Raw genomic sequence first — 16,601 nt, forward strand, 5'->3', positions numbered from 1 at the left:
TTAGGATTGACCGGTCACGACAGAGAGTCTTCTGTTTGGTGGCATAGAGCTTCACCTCTTGGTTGTGTATCGCCTTTCGGTTCATCGACGCGCAGTCACTGCAGGCCTCATGAGTTATTGCTCGACCCCAGGCAAACTTGGTGAGGAGCTGTCACAAACATCTCCTTGTGACAGTCCTTATAGGGTTTGAATTCTGCCTTTTTCGGATGTGACATTTCCCTTGCTCACAAAGATTTTGGTCAAGACACTGCCTCAAAGAGACGAGAGGTCACTCCAGGTCATGTCTGGTCGCGTGGACAGAAAGGAACGGATGTCAGTGTGCAGAAGTGGCACCTATGTAGGCGTACACATAATTTCCGGATTGGAATAGCTGCGTTGAACTGCACAGAGAGGTACTGCTAAGTTTCTAGATCTAGTCCGACGACTGAGGAATAGTCAAACAGAAAGAATGTATAAATAAAAACAGTGTCAGGTGTGCGTCAAATAAAAGAATCTAAGAGTATACAAGCATTACTTAGCAGTACTTAAATAAGGACAGCAAAGCATATTTAAGAATAATTTTATTATATTACAGACTTTTAATCTCATCTTTCACTTCCAACCAAAACATTTTATATATCAAACTTTTAAAAAATATCTACATTTCATAATAATTATATTTCACATGTGCTGCCACAGCACTTCAATGAAGTATCACTGCTGAGTCTTCTTTTTAAAATTTCATTTCTGGGAGTCAAGTTTCAAAAAGTTTATTGAAAGCGCTTCCAATTTCTGCAATCATATCGGTCGTGGTCATTGAGCGTCCATATTTTTGGAAAGCTTGGTTGTTACATTGCCTGGTAAGAGAGCAAGCACCAAATGCAGCAACTAGAAAAGGATTTAGCCTAGAAAAAGATAAACATGATGTGAATTAACAAAATACTGTGTAGGACCTCTATGTTTAATTCTCACAGAGATTTTCACAAGCATAGGTATTTAAAGATCAAAATAAAATATTGGAATATCACAATAGTTTAATAGAACAAAAGTTTAATCAAATACTCAAAAAAATATTCAACTCAGAAGTATGCAATACATGCTGTTACATGGGTTTAATTGAGAATCATTTGTAAGAACACTTGTTTTGAAACCCAGTTATCCGACATCAAAGAGGCAAGTGCAAGGGAGTTGATGGAATGTAGATGGCACTCATTCATGTGCCACCAACTGCGGCCTCCTTGGACTGCTGAAGGTCCCTAAAAGCCTAGCTACCAATAACAAGTTTTCTACAAGGGGGTTTCGAAGGACATCATAAATTATGTTGTCACATGGAACTTACCCATCTATAATTCCATATATGATGGGGGCTCGTGTTTAAAAACATTTAATTTAAAAAATAATATAGGACACTGTTTAGGACCGCAAATTAAACTGTTGAACAAGTAACTTCGGTAACAATATATCTGTAAGAAACATAGATTAGTTATAGATTTCATACTTTAGAATTACCCCCAGGCGACAGACTGACTCCGGAAAGTTTTTCGTCAGCAGTACCCCTGCGTGTAGAAAGGGGGAGTCGGTCGGCTCTGCAATCGTCGTTGGCATCGTGGTCGCCGGGATGACGTCGCGGTAGCTACTTAGACGCCGCCCTTGCACGCTGACGTCAGTTCTGGACACGACTTTCCAAAATGTGCGCTTTCATTTTATTTGGATCGCACAAAGCAATTACGGGTGGATGACCAGCTCTTTGTTGGCTATGTGGGCGCCAAAAAAGGTCGGGCCGTGCATAAATGGACCATTTCCAGATGGGTCGTTTGGGCCATCAAAGCTTGCTATTCCTTGGCAAAGAAGAAGCCTCTGGTGTGGTTACATGCCCATTCCACCAGGGCGCCGGCAGCTAACACTGCTTTGGGACGTGAAGTTCCCCTTAATGACATCTGTCATGCAGCTACGTGGGCATCACTGAAACGTTCACAAAATACTACTGCCTGGCCAGCCAAGTCTAGAAAGACTGCTTCTTTGGCCGTTCTGTTCTCCAGGACTTTCTGGTGTGAATTTGGTTCGCAGACCCACCTCCGGGGTTGGTATTGCTGGGGTATCTATTCTAAGGTAAGGAATCTATAACTAATTGTCTCTTTCAGATGAACAAGTTACTTACCTTCAGTAACAATATATCTGTAAGAGACAAAGATTAGTTATAGTTTCCTTACCGCCCCACCCATCCTCCCCGTTCTGCAAACTGATTTTTAGGGTTAAGGACTTCCTTTCAGGGCCCTAGTTTTGTGCACCAGTGGCCAGTGTCTTGAATGGCTCTGCACTTCTGGCGTGGAAAGTCGTGTACAGAACTGACGTCAGCGCACGAGGGTGGAGTCTAAGTAGCTACCGCAACATCAACCCGGCGACAATGACGCCAAAGACGAACACGGAGCCGACCGACGCCACCATTCGACACGCAGGGGTACTGTTGACGAAAAACTTACTGGATCCAGTCTAACGCCTGGGGGTAATTCTAAGGTAATGAATCTATAACTAATTTATGTCTCTTACAGATATATCTTTACCGAAGGTAAGTAACTTGTTCTTCTGTAAATTATCTTGTTTTCCTTTAAGGAAAACAGGCTGCTTTACAAAAAAAATATTGCTTCATTTAAAAGCAATCACGGACATGGTGGGTTGCTGACCTCAGCAGGCCACCATCCCCATGATTTTTGCGATTCCTAGGGGGTCACAAATTGCAGTCTACCTCATTAATATTAATGCGGTAGAGCGATTTGCGACCCCTAGGAATCGCTATCTGGAACTCTGAGTTTCATGCATTGTAAACTGCAATTACCTAATTGCGATTCTCAGGAATTCGCAATTAGGTATTCGCAATTTACAATTTTTATGCATGTAGCCCTAAGTGATTAGCCCGGAATCACAGGATGCTGAACATCATTGCCCAGATTTGAGATCAACCGCCCTAGCCGTTAGGCTACATCCCCTTCCCGCCAACCTTCGACTGATGCCTGCAATAAGGGGTTCTCTGCAGTCAATCCTGCCCTGAGGGGGTCAGTGGCGGCTCCCGGCACGGACGAGCCTGGCTGAACGCCTCAGGCACCCAGGGCTCGGGGTTTGGCCGTGGGCCATTGGCTGCACTCTTCCTGGCCGCCAAGTAGTCAGTCCTCCCTTCACTGGGGCAGGAGGGCCTAAGAGTATGGATTGTGCACTACCTGGGATGAGCTGCCTGGAGCAGTCGTTCGGCTCCACAAATTTGCCTAGGATTTGCTCCCCACATGAAGATAGACACTTTGCCCTGCTGCTTTTTAGAAGCACTCACCTCCTGGAATGCTGGCTGCTTGTGCTTCCCCATGGGTAAGCTGGCCTGCGAATTATGACCTCGGGGCAGATGGACCCCACACTGCTGAGCTAAATTAGACAAGGGGACCAGGCCTCACTGATGGTGGGAGGAGAGATACCGAAGGTGCTCCCCCCACTTGGACCTCCATCTCTTTACTGTTACAGCTAACTCTCGAGGTTCTGGCTGCTCGTGCTGCTCAAGGCAAGCAGGCCTTTGGCACTCATCGCATCACTGCTCCCTACAGCCATCACAGAATGGTATGCTACTACTTTGGACCACAACCCCGCACGAAAGGAAGGGGAGTCTGCCTACATCGGCCGAGACAGGCCCCACCCCCTCCCAGACCCAGATCGACAGACAAATACACAGCACCAACAACAGGGTCCCAAGGGACTCATGAACGACTGCGCCACTCTGAAACACCAGACTGCTCCTCCAGCATAGATCCTATACTGCAGGCTTTTGAAGCCCCTGGTACGGCGCAGCAGTAAAAAATTGGCGAGTTAAGTGTTAAGATCACTTTCCTGTGGCAGGAGTTATGAGGAGTGGCAGACAGAGTAACAGAGATCAAGGGTCACATATCAGAACTGGAGGATACACTGAAGGAACTTCAAACAGCGGCCTCACAAACATCCAATCTTCTGGTAGCCTGGGTGGAGGATGCAGAGGATGGAGCCTGCAGATGTAATCTTCACGTTATCAGGTTTCCAGAAGAAGCTGAGGGACTATCCCAGAGTGCTTTCTGGAGGCCTGATTGTTACTTGGATGCCTACATCAACACTTTCCAATTGCATTGTAGTGGAAAGTGTCCAACGATCCTGGTCATAAAAACCTTTTCCAGAGGCACCTCCTCGCCCGGTGAGTGCCAAGTTCTTGAACTACAGAAATGCAATAGTCGGGGAGGTGTGCAGGTTAGGGGATCTTGGATTGCAATCAGGCTGTATTGTGTTCTTTTGGGATTACATCTACCTGGTCAAACAGCTATGGAAATCGAACAAGAAAGTCAAACAACACCTCTGAGTCGATGGCCTTCAATGCATGCCACTCTTCCTGGCAAAGCTTAAAGTGATCAAAAATTCCAGGTATTTCTTCTTTGAGACCTCGGAGGCAGCCTGGACATGGCCAAAAGAGTAGCCTCCCTTCTTAAGTAACCCGCAACCACAGTGGGAGGCAAATGCTCCTCTGTGATATGAAGCTAAAACCAGGTACCCGAGGGGCCACTCGAGATCAACAAGACAGGTGCCGGGGCTCCTGCTCTAGATTACATCTAACTCTGAGAGGGACGATGCCGCTCAGGCACTTCCCTTGGACTTAATGTGTGAAGAGTCACCCCCATTGCCATCTAGATCTGTGCTACAGCGGGCCTGCCACACTGCAGAATGACCGAACCAGCAACTCCATATAAACTGTTTGTCAGCATCACTATATCCGTTATGCATCATTAGTCCAGCCTGGCCAGGGTTGGACCAAAGTTACTGAACCCCCACTTGTTCTATGGTTGAGGGAGGGTGACAGATGCTCTGGGGTGTTAGTGTGAGGAGGAGGTGTTTCTTTTACAGTGGAGTTAGGACATCGTTACATTTGAATTGTTATAGTTATTTTTATTTAGTTAGCATTGGTTCTTGTATAATCCACATGCCGCACAACTCCACCAAACATACCTTGCCCGCACCTTCTTTCATACCTCAAGATGGCCACCCCTGAACCAGTCACCGCACTCACATGGAATGTAAATGACCTTAATAACATATTAAAAGGGGGCTTTATTTCAGTACCCAAAGTGCCACTTCCCATTTGTAGTGTTACTGCAAGAAACACACCTGCTAGGCGATAACTGTCTTTTCTTACAGCGCATGTGTTGCGCTAGAGAATGTCATGCTGGCCACACCTTAACGTCCTGTGGGACGGCCATCCTCCAACACAAGTGTCTCCCTCTGCAAGTTTCCACAACTCTCTGCAATGCCTTGGGACGCTTTGTCCCTCATCCTTCCCACCTGCAATGCAAACAACTTTTACATCTTGGCATCGAGCACTGCAATGGATCAGGTGGCATAGTGTCTTGACAGCTGTAACATCTCTGTGGGTCGGGAGCTAGGTTATGCACACAGTGCCACTTGTGGGTTTCCACATGTGAGACAACATTGGTATACCTAAACTGGGGGATCTCTGGGAAGGCAACTTTATGTGCACATTCTAGCACATAGCCAACACTTCTTCCATGCATAAGTCAATTTGACTGGTATCTGCAAATGGGCCATGCACTCGAGGCTTCCCTTTATTCCAAGCACACACTTGCAATCCTCTGGAAACACGTCATGGAGTCACAAACGGGCAGGAAAGGCATCTCTATATTGTATCCTTGTTAATAATGCCCCGACCACGGCACTGCAGAACAGATGGCAATGCATTGTGGGTCCCCTAGAGAAGGAGGACTGGTGGAGGCCCGGATGGCTCACCGAGTACTGGCAATACCCGCTAAACTGTGGTTCATTCAACTTAAATATCTACATTGTGTCTACTGTAACCCCCACCGGGCTACATAAGAGGAAGGGCAACTCAGACTCACAGGACCGGAGATGTCAAGAAGCTGTGGGCACCTTCTACCACACAACATGGGAGTGCCCCAATAAACTAAACTACTGGCAGAACATTTGAAACACACTCTCACATCAACAAGACAATAACACCGAACTGAAGTTGATTTTACTAGGGCTGATGGATGAATGGGGAGGGAGCCGGAATGTGAGATAATTATTTGCCATGGGATTCCTCATAGACAAATGGGATATTGCAAGACACTGGTGCTCTGCCCAGACCCCGCCTATTGATGAATGGACCTGTGGGATGGACTACTGTGTCCTGGCAGAAACACCCATATACAAATCCTTTGGTTGCCCAGAGAAATATGAGAAAATCTGGGGGGAAAGTATGGCTCACCCGGGCAGACTCCCTTTTGATGGGTAAAACAGTTTTCAGGTCTCAGGGCACCGACTGCTCGCCGGAAGATGTATGTGCAGTAAAGTTTGTGTTGTTTTTTTAATTATTCTGTATGATTATAAAAACCCAATAAAAATCACGCAAACAAAAGATCTTGTTAGCTATATATTTAAGGCAATATTAACAGTTAGACAAGACCAATCCCATGCAAATGCTGTCAATTTGAACAGGAAGGAGGATCTAACCAAATGTTATATATGAATCTGTAGGATTAAGTAATTATGTTACACCTACAGATTTGCAGAAGAACAGATTACAATGTTGAATATACATGATAGTATTGGGTTCGAGCAGCATGAAAGATCGGGTATGTTTTTGTTCTTGTGATTTCCTGCCACATAATGCTGGGATGTAGCCTCATTATGGAAGCTTGGTTAAACACATCACAAACAATATGACCAGCAGTTCAAACTTCCCTCAGGGCTGGAAAAGTGCTTCTATTTTCGATGAGCCCTGCACAAGTCCCTCATGGCTCAGCCACATACAGCACCCATTAACTCCAGAGCTGCATGTTTCTGAGCCGTAAGGAACTGTGTTAAACATCTAGCATCACCTCCTTGTTAATTTGAGCATTATTCATGTATTCTTTGTTCACTTATTTTCTAAAATCCATTTGGAAACCACATTGATAGTTGAAGTTCGAGACCTCCAGGATGTACCCCAAAGGAAGCATCCATTGTTGTGGACAGTTGAAAGGCCAGAGATTAGACTGCAGCACAAACAAGATTATTGAAGAAAACTGGGATAGGAATAAGACCGGAGAGAGAAGGCTGGATAATTTGACTGATCAAGCTACGCTGCTGTCCCCCAGCAGATGAAGACCACACACAAACATCAATATCTTACACAATTCTTAATTTAATGTATTTCAATGTCCTTTTTCTCAAAAGAAATCTGTGGTTAAGCTTTATTGTTTTCAAAAGAAGGGTCAGAGGATGCACTGATATTTTTTGTGGAATTACAAATCATGTCATTTATACATCTTCATAAATTGTTTGGAGAGGTGCAGATTTAATCACACATTTCTTTGAGAAACATGGAATTGAAAAATGTGTTCTTTCTGATGAACTTCGAACTGTAGAAGGGTAAACAGGGATCTGGCAGCGATGAGAGTCTCCTTGAAGCGCTTGCTCAAAATCCCAATTGGATGTATGGACTTGCAGTCGACGCAAGTCGTGGCTCCCACAGCAGGCAAACCGACTGTGGGACAGAGCCAGACATCTGTTCGTGACATTCTTCACATGGTTTAAACCCCATAGGTTTAATGGGAGACATATCTTTGGCACACTGGGAGCAAAGCTCAAAAAATGTTGACAAAAAGTGGGAAAGAAAATGTTAAAGTTCAAAATAACAGAAGACACCACTGCAGGTGAGGAACTGGTTCTTTATTGAAATCATCCACTCTCCTCAACTGTCATTGCTGTGTTGTGAACATTCTAACGCGAGCTCTCAGTTGAACGTTCTAAGTGGGTAAAAAGGGAAGGGTAAATTACAACACATCTCCCTTCCTAGGGGTGAGGAAGAACAATGGCAAGAACTAAAGTGGGTTAAAACACATCTTCATAGGAAATAGAACAGGTGCTTAAGCAATGTCAACCAGTCTATCGCCACTCCAAGTCTGTCCATTATCTAGGCAGACCCCTTTCTTGCTAGATCTTATTCCTCTCTGGGAGGTCAGGTATATGCTCAGTCCAGGTTGTACATGAGTAGGTTTCCTTATCACCACTGGTGTGTTGACATGGAGATCATGATTTCTGACTCTGTGTTTCTGGTCATACCAACTCTTGTATTTCTTTTGATGTTGTTGGGTTTTCAATTGACTTGTCTCATGGTTGGGGATGACCTTCCTACCCCCTTCCAACCACTGGGGATTCATCTTTGTGCTGGGTTCTCTCCCTCTTAGCATTACAAAAGGAGAGACTCCTGTGATGAGGTTGGGTGTAGTATGGTATGCCCAAATGCATTCCTTCAAGGATTCTTCAATCTTGTGGTTATTGGTGATGGCTAATTGAATGTGATCCTTGACCATGCGGTTCGCTCTTCCCACCAGCCCGTTGGCCTTAGGACAATAGAGTGCAGTTTTTTCATGATTTATGTTTGACTTGACAAGAAAATCTTTTATCATTTCAGAGGTGAACTGCACGCTGTTGTCCGTAACCAAGGTCGCTGGTATGCCTTCAAAGAAAAATATATTTTCCAAAAAGGAGATGAGATTGATCGTGTTAGTGATTGGTGTAAATTTGAAGTTGATCCAATGAGAGGTGTAGTCTATGAGGACGAACATGAACCTATTTTGGGGCCCCAACACTTCCATAGGCCCAATTATATCTATGGCTAACTTGGTCCACGGTACCTCTGGAACTTCAACAGGAGATAAGGGAACTTTCCGTAACACTTTGCTTTTGTCACTTTTAGCACAACTAGTGCATTCTTTTACTTTCACTTCTACTAAAAAGTCCATCCTTGGAAACTAAAAACAACTTCTGAGTTTGTTTTTCGTGAGGCTCCTGCCTAAGTGCCCCTCATGGGCAAGGTCAATTATCTTATTCCTACGGTCTTTGGGAGGAACAATCTTTCCATTGCGGTATATTCTATTTGCTAAGAGGGATAGTTCATATCTTACTTCCTAAAAGTCATTAATGGGATCAGGGACTTGAGACAGATTCTCAGGCCAGACATTGATGATCAAGTCTTTGAGGGTATCCATATCGTTGTCATTCTTCATGCTTTCTTCCCATTCTTCTTTAGTTAGGGATGGAAGATGTGTGGATAATATGGGCACATCTAGTTGGTCTTCGCCATGACTGTCTTGAGGGGGAGACCTAGATAAATAGTCCGCAACTACATTCTCGGGACCCGGTAAGTATTCTACTCTGAAGCAGTAATTCTCCAACCCCAGCACCCATATTTCATAATGCGGGGAGATTTGTTGTTGCTTTCTGACGAGAACCTGAAGGTTAATGGCTTGTGGTCCGTGCGTATAATGAATTTGGTGCCTCATAAGAAGAATTTGAAGTGATTCACCGCCCAGAAGCACGCTAACGCTTCCCTCTCAATGACCGAATAGTTGCATTCTGAGGGACTAAGGGACCGGGAGGCGAATGCTATTATGGTTTCACCATTCTCGTCTCTTTGTGACAGTGTCGCCCCTAGCCCTTTATTGGAAGCATCAGTGGTTAGCAAGGTCTTCTTTTTGTGATTGAAAGGCCCTAAGGCTGGTGAATCCAGGATTTGTTTTTTTACTTCATCTATCATTTCGTTATATTTCTCCTCCCATGTAAATTCTTTACTTTTTTTCAAGAGGTCACGTAACCCATCACACAATACTGCGAAATTCTTGACAAACTTTTACATGTATTCGGCCAGACCTAAGAAGGATTTTAATTCATCTTTGTTGGTAGGATATGTTGCATCTTCCACTGCTTGAATTAAGCTGTATTTAGGTTTGAAACCTTCTTGGGAAATAGTGTGCCCCAGGTAGTCGACTGAGCTCACCCTGATCTTACACTTGTCAAGTTTTTCTGTCAACCCTGCATCCATGAGCCTTTGGCACACTGAGTTAAGAACATTATCATGTTCTTCCATGGTTGACCCGTATATTAGTATGTCGTCCTGGAAGCATAATGCATTCTAGATGCCTCCGAGGATTTGTTGCATCATCTTTTGGAAAATTGCTGCCGCGGAGGTAAGACCGAATGGCATCCTAATGAACATGTAGGCTCCAAAGGGAGAAGTAAATGGCGTCAACGGCCTAGACTGCAGGTGCAATTCCACTTGGTGGTAAGCCATTAAGAGATCAATAACTAAAAATAACTTCGCCCTCCCCATGGTGCTTAACATCTCATTTATATTAGGATGGGGAAACCTCTACACCCATATATTTTCATTTAGGCTGCGCAAGTCCACGCAGAGGCGGATACCTTGCCCATTGGCTCTGGAATCTATGGGTTGTATGACTCCCATCTCACACAATTTGTCCAATTCTGCTTTGAGGGTCTCTCTCAACAAGAGAGGTACTGGACGGGTTTTGTGAACAATGGGTTTGCCCCTTGTCTGACTTTGATCTTATGTTGAAAGTCCTTCAGGTTTCCTAAACTGTCAGCGAATAGATGCGGAAAAACTTGGCGTAAAGAACTGTTGTTGTTGGGAGTTTCCACCAGAATGACTTGGTCCTTGTTATTGGGGTCTAGTATCATCCCGAGCTCTTTCTGGTGTTGCCATCCCAGGAGATTAGCCCCACTCTCGGCCACATATACTTTACCTACCGTAGATCTCCCTTTGAAGACAATGTGGGCTGTCACCATGCCAACGAGAGGGATGGGGTCTTTGGTGTACCCTTCAGGTGAGATATCAGATGGCCTTAACTCTGACTTCACGCCACACATTGAATTCTCGAAGTCTGTGATATTGATGAGGGTAAAGGGGGAACAGGAGTCTGCAAACATTTCCAAGAGTTTATTGTCAATATATGCAGTACATTTGGGATAATTGGGTTTGGCAGACTCATCAACGTCTTTTAACTGAAATACAAATTTTGCAGGAGGTTCCTTTTCCCCACTGACCATTTTTACTGTATTGTTATTTTCCCTTTCTCTACATACCCTGGAGGGGTGACCCGTTACATTTTTTGCATGTGACACCCCGCGCAGAGCAGAAAGGGCTGTTGGCCAAATGGTTGTTGCTGCCGCATCTATAACATTTAAGACCCTGTCCTTCTCTAGTGGAAGGTACCTCTTTTGTAACTTCTTTGTTTTTTACTTCGAGTACTTCACTGCTTGAAACTTCTGCTTGGACAGCCGCTAAAACTTCTTTTATTTTAATTTCTTTCATGCATTTAGCAGTATCTTCTATGGATTACGCTAATGCAACTGCCTCTCTCAAAGACGGGTTTTTTGCAAGAAGTTTCTCCTGTATTCTTGTGCTGTTCGAGCACCTAACCAGTTGCTCTATTATAAGGGAATCATTGAGGTCTTCAAACTCACATAATTGAGAAAGTCCTCTGAGTGCAGCTATATAGTTGTTGATGGACTCATTTTTTCCTTGCACTCTGCTAAAAAAACTTATGGCGTTCCACGACCACGTTGACTTTGTCCCCAAAATATGCTTCCAATTTCATGAGAGTGATATCATACACATCAGAGTCCTCATCATTTCCAACTCTGGCTCATTGAGTGTTTCGTATACTTTGAGACCATGAACTCCTAAATTATGTGAATGGATGTGCTGTTTGCGCATTGCAGACAATTTTTCTCCCCCCTTGGCGATGAGGTATGACTCAAATAATTGAGTCCAGTCTTTCCAATGGATTTCAGGGTCTCCACAATGATTTAGAAATGACAGTGGTTAATTTATGCAGGGAGTACCCATGGTGAAACAGAGGAGTTCGAAGGTAAGGAGGAGCAGAAGTTTCTATGGGTTAACTGTATGTGAGAGGCAAGGTAGGTCAAATGTGTGCGTATCACCGCTGAGAAGTTTGACACACAGAAGATTTGAGAAGGATGAAGGTGAGTGTGTCACCGCAAGGGGTTTGCCCCAGAGGTGTGCAATGTAGTGTGAGGTGACACACAGCACAATGTCACGGCAGGGTGAGGAGAAAGATGAAAAAAAATTCTTACTTGACCTTGTTAGAAGGGCAGGAACCAACCCGTAGTTGAACGCTGGTTAAAGATGAGAACAAGGTTGTATTACCATTCGTGACCACAGGGCCTGGAGCGCTGACATGAGTTAAGCAACCGTCGATTACTTGACATGGATCGAGGACGCTGACGAGAACAGGAAGTGCGGGAACCAGCTGCAGCTGGCGTCGCAGTTCAGCGTCGCAGGGAGCTTCCACATCGCAGGTGAATTCAGGACACTATCTCCACAGCAAAAAGGTACAGTAGGAAGTATGCCGTGAGGTGGGTCAAAAGAAGCCTACGTACAACAGCGACGGTGGCAGATTGCCGGTCTGCCGCTGCTTAGGAATGTCAAGAAATCACCCCACGGGTTAGACACAGAAGGCAGGCACCGATTCCAGTGGAATCCCAGAGCGATGCAGCCTGACACTGGACCCCACATCGCTCTTCGGAACCGACGCTGCGTGACACATCTCCACACAGGACGTCTCACCACATCTCTGAACCCCTACATCAACACCCCACTACTGGTCTCTCTATGAAGCTCCGCTCCATTGCGGTCGACCTGAACTTGTGACTATGTCCTGATCCAGCACAACCAGATAACCACAGTTGGCACTTTGCGTTTTTAAGCATTATTTTTTACCTAAACCTTTCAAATTGCATATTTCCGGTTCTACTAATTTGATTTTTATCATTTTGGTGTCAAATGATTTAATACAATTTACTGTATATTTCAAAATTGGTGTGGGATTTTTCTTCCATTGTGTTTCTACTTTATTACTGTTTGTATGCTGCATAAAGACTTTACACATAGCCTCTAAGTCAGGCCTGACTGCTTCTGTGCCAAGCACTGATTCATTTAGTGTCTTTTTGTGGTTTACCCTGACAGGGATTGGGGCTGTTGGTTGAGTGGGTGAAACCCTACTCAATCAACAACCCATTTTCTCATACTCTTCTAGCTACCTCTGGCATACTTTTGAGCACCCAAAAATCCACAGGGTCCTCCACTAGGATTACAGCCAGCAGATCCAACCTCGGTGTAGTCTGAGCCCCTAGAACTCATTTTGGGTGCTGCAACAACTCCAGTGCGGACTTCCATTCTGGCTCCAAGATCGTAGTTGGTCCCTCTTTGATTGACACAGGCCCAGATGTTGTCAGGGAGGGAACCCATGCCAACTCCGATGTCTGACCCCCAGCCGAATCATTCTCGACTCAGACTGAGGTCATGCTCTTACCCCTCCTACAGTGCACCATTATTCCTGTACAGGGTAATTCATACAATATACTCCCACTACCACAAATCCATCCTCAAAGGATCCATAATCTTTTGGTTCCCATTCTGACCACAGTTTACTACCACCAGAAGATGATATAATCACATATTATAATGATGACAATTTATACATGGACATAGAGGAGGCCAGTGGGCTGGATACTTCCCCTGGCACATGATTGGTTCTCCCTTTGGGCAGCCAATGGAAGAGTGTGCTTCCTTTGCTGTGGTCATTTGACGGGCAGCTGAGGGGCTGCACCTACAACTGCCTTCTGCTGATGTTAAGACAAATGTCCAGTCCTGCAAACTAGACATGCATCCTCTGAGCCCTTACTCCCCTTTCAACAAAGCCCTAACTGATATTGTGATGGGTGTTTGGTCTAAGCTTTGCTCTTGCACACCAGTGAACAAGCAGGTGGCCATACATCATAGACAGGCAGTTCACATCCCTGATATTTTATATGCATTATCCTGATCTTGACAGTTTGGTGGCTATAGCTTTCTCCAGCAACGTGAATCCTAATTCATTTCCCACAGGGCACCATCCCTTCTGGAAAGTAAGTCGAAAAGTTTTGTGGCAGAGAGAAAATTAATATTCTCTTGGACCAGGCTAGCCTTATCAGTCAATGAAGGTTGCCTATTAGGTTGATTTATGCAACCCCTCTAGGGCGTGGCCATTCAGATCTTGCTAGTTGTCCCAGAAGAATTTAGGGCCTCCCTGACTCAAACCATTCACAATGATCAGATCCAGCCAAATATGTTGTTTGTGCTGGCCTAGATACATATTACTTAAAACCTGCGGAGACGAGTCAGCACTAGTGTGGTGCTCCATCACCACATGGGGATACAATCCCTAGGTTTTCCAGGAGATGTGCAGGCATCCCTTATGGATATACCTTTTGATGGATCCCACCTTTTAGGCAAAAATGCTGACTCCACCTTAGAAACTGATGGAGGAAACTGTCTCACTGGGGTCGAGAGGCCCAAAGAACACATCATGGCCCGACTTTCCTTAAAGCTTTCTGTCTCTTTGAGGCTACTCCAGTAGGTTGGTGTACAGGTAATGCCAGGATCTCTACCAACACTGCAGTCACCCCAGATTTTTGTGGCTGAGGATGAAGCTCAGGCAGGCAAAGCACAGGTCACGAGAGACATTGATTGCCACAGTCCCCCTTACCTACAGCATCAGCATCCAAGATGCTTTAGTTCATCTCTAGCAGCACACAACTGCCTGTGGGAGGAAGGATACAACACTTTCTCCCAGGGTGGCAATCCATTACATCCGACAGATGGGTGCTCCACATAGTCGGCAGGGCTATGCCCTTCTATTGGTTTCTGACCAGCCACAGATTACTGCCACCTCAGAGTGGCTCTCAAAGGAGCATCTATCCATCTTACTGCTAGCAGTGCGAGTTCTACCATCAAAAAGGAGCCATCAACAGGATTCCCCAGTTGGAAAAAAAGGGGGGGGTATTACTAAAGGTTGACCAATAGCATTTTCAGTTTGCATGCTCCCCTTCGGCTTCACCAGTGCCTCTCGGGTGTTCACGAAAGTGATGAGAATGGTTGCTGCCTATTTTCGGAGGTTGTAAGATTGCATTTTTCCCCTACTGCGATGACTGGCTTTTGAAGGCAGGCTTGCCACAGTCTGTCGTAGACCACCTCCAGACGGCAGTAAACTTCCCTGACATCGTTGGGGTCCTTGATCAATGAGGAAATTCACACTTAACTCCTTCACAGACTCTTCCTTGGACACAGTGTAGTTTAGGGCCTTTCCTCCACTGAATGAATCTAGGACATTCAGACTATGAATCCAATGCTTCAGCATCAGTCCTGGATCTCGGTGAGAGCAGCCCTGAGACTTTCAGGCTTGTTACCCTCATGCATCCTGCACGCCCATTTCGCCATGTGGTATATGCGAGCTCTGCAGTGGGATCTGCAGTCTCAGTGGACACCGGACCAAGTACCCCTGTCAGGTGCCATCCAGGTGTTGAAGGAGACTACACAAGATGTGCAGTGGTGGCTGGTCAACTGTAAATTGACCAACAGATCACCCCATTCTTCCACACCCAGAGCTGATGGTGAAAAGATGAGTCACTGCTGGGTTGGGAAGGTCATCAGGCATAGGTGGAGAACAGAGGACCGTGGCCTTCAGCGGAAACCTGGCTCCATATCAATCTGTTGCAGTTGTTGGCCATTTGCCTGGTGTTTAAAGTGTTCCTACTATCCATCAAGGGGAGGCTGGTGCAGGTTCTCATGGACAACACCGCCACTGTGTGGTACTGTAACAAGCAGGACAGAATGGGGTCCTGGTATCTCTGCCAGGATGCTTTGAGTCTTTCGAGTTGGTTGTAACGTCAGGGTATCTCCCTGATTGTGAACTACCTGAAGGGGTTATTAATTGCCAAGGCAGATGACCTTGAGCCCCAGTACTAGGGGGGTCATAAATTGTCTGCACCTGAGGTAGCACAGGGCATTCTCCGAGAATGAGGAGAAGCCTGGCTAGATCGTCACCACTGTCGAGAATATGCAGAGGCCCTGGCCCAACTTTTGTGCGTTGGAGTTCCAGCGGTGATGCATTGAGGGTGCAGTGCAACACAGGACTACTGTATACCTTTCCGCCTCTCCTGCCCAGAGTTCTGAAGAAAATTAGGAAAACCACATCATCCTATTGGCCCCAGATTGGGCAAGTAGTGTGATACTCCAGACCTTCTGAGCATGTGCGGCTGCCCTCTGATTATGCTACCACTTAGGGAGAACCTTCTGTGTCAGCAACAGGGTAGGGTTCTCCACCTGAAACTGTGCAATCCACACCTCCATGCATGGAGATTGAGCGGCAGCAGTTGACTGCGTTTGATTAGCCAAACACAATTGTGGTTGTCATCCTGCCTTCCAGGCGCCCTTCCACAGTCTATTTACACCAGGCCCTGGGACAAATTTGTGGCTTGATTATTTGTCTGCATGACAGACCCTTTGCAAGCGAAACTGCCCAATATATATTTGAATTTGCTTTTTTTTTTGACCCAGGAAGGCCTTGCTGTGGACACAATTAAAAGTTTTTTTGGCCTTCCTGCGTTTACCAGACCAACCATTCTTGTTTAAGCCACCTATTGTTATGTGTTTTCTTACAGGTTTGATACATGTTTCCTCCAAGACCATTTGTGATGCCACAGTGGGGCCTTAATTTGGCCCTGACATTCATGTGTGTGCCATTTGGTCCGATGCACAGCTGCACGTTGTGTCTTGTGACTCTAAAGACTATCTTCCTTGCCGAATCACTTCAGCTTGTTGCGTGCGTGAGCTCCATGCTCTCTCTGAGCAACTGCCACGTATCACCTTGTGCACAAATGTGCTAAGAACCAGAGTGGCTTGTCATGTTGGGCAATCCATCAGC

At 45.5% G+C, this 16,601-nt stretch overlaps 1 protein-coding gene across 8 annotated transcripts in view; it reads right to left on the reverse strand.

Annotated features, from left to right (window-relative positions):
* Positions 1 to 543: 543 nt before the first annotated feature.
* The window catches only part of NAXD (NAD(P)HX dehydratase), a 476,460-nt gene continuing 460,402 nt past the window's right edge, over positions 544 to 16,601 (reverse strand). For all 8 annotated transcript variants that reach the window (XM_078657550.1, XM_078657545.1, XM_078657551.1 and 5 more), the window contains one exon: positions 544 to 884. In XM_078657550.1, the coding sequence (XP_078513676.1) occupies positions 734 to 884 (151 nt within the window). In that variant the 3' untranslated portion in view covers positions 544 to 733. The remainder of the gene's footprint in view (positions 885 to 16,601) is intronic.

This window comes from Lissotriton helveticus, chromosome 8 (genome assembly GCF_964261635.1).
Source record: "Lissotriton helveticus chromosome 8, aLisHel1.1, whole genome shotgun sequence".
Classification (NCBI taxonomy): domain Eukaryota; kingdom Metazoa; phylum Chordata; class Amphibia; order Caudata; family Salamandridae; genus Lissotriton; species Lissotriton helveticus.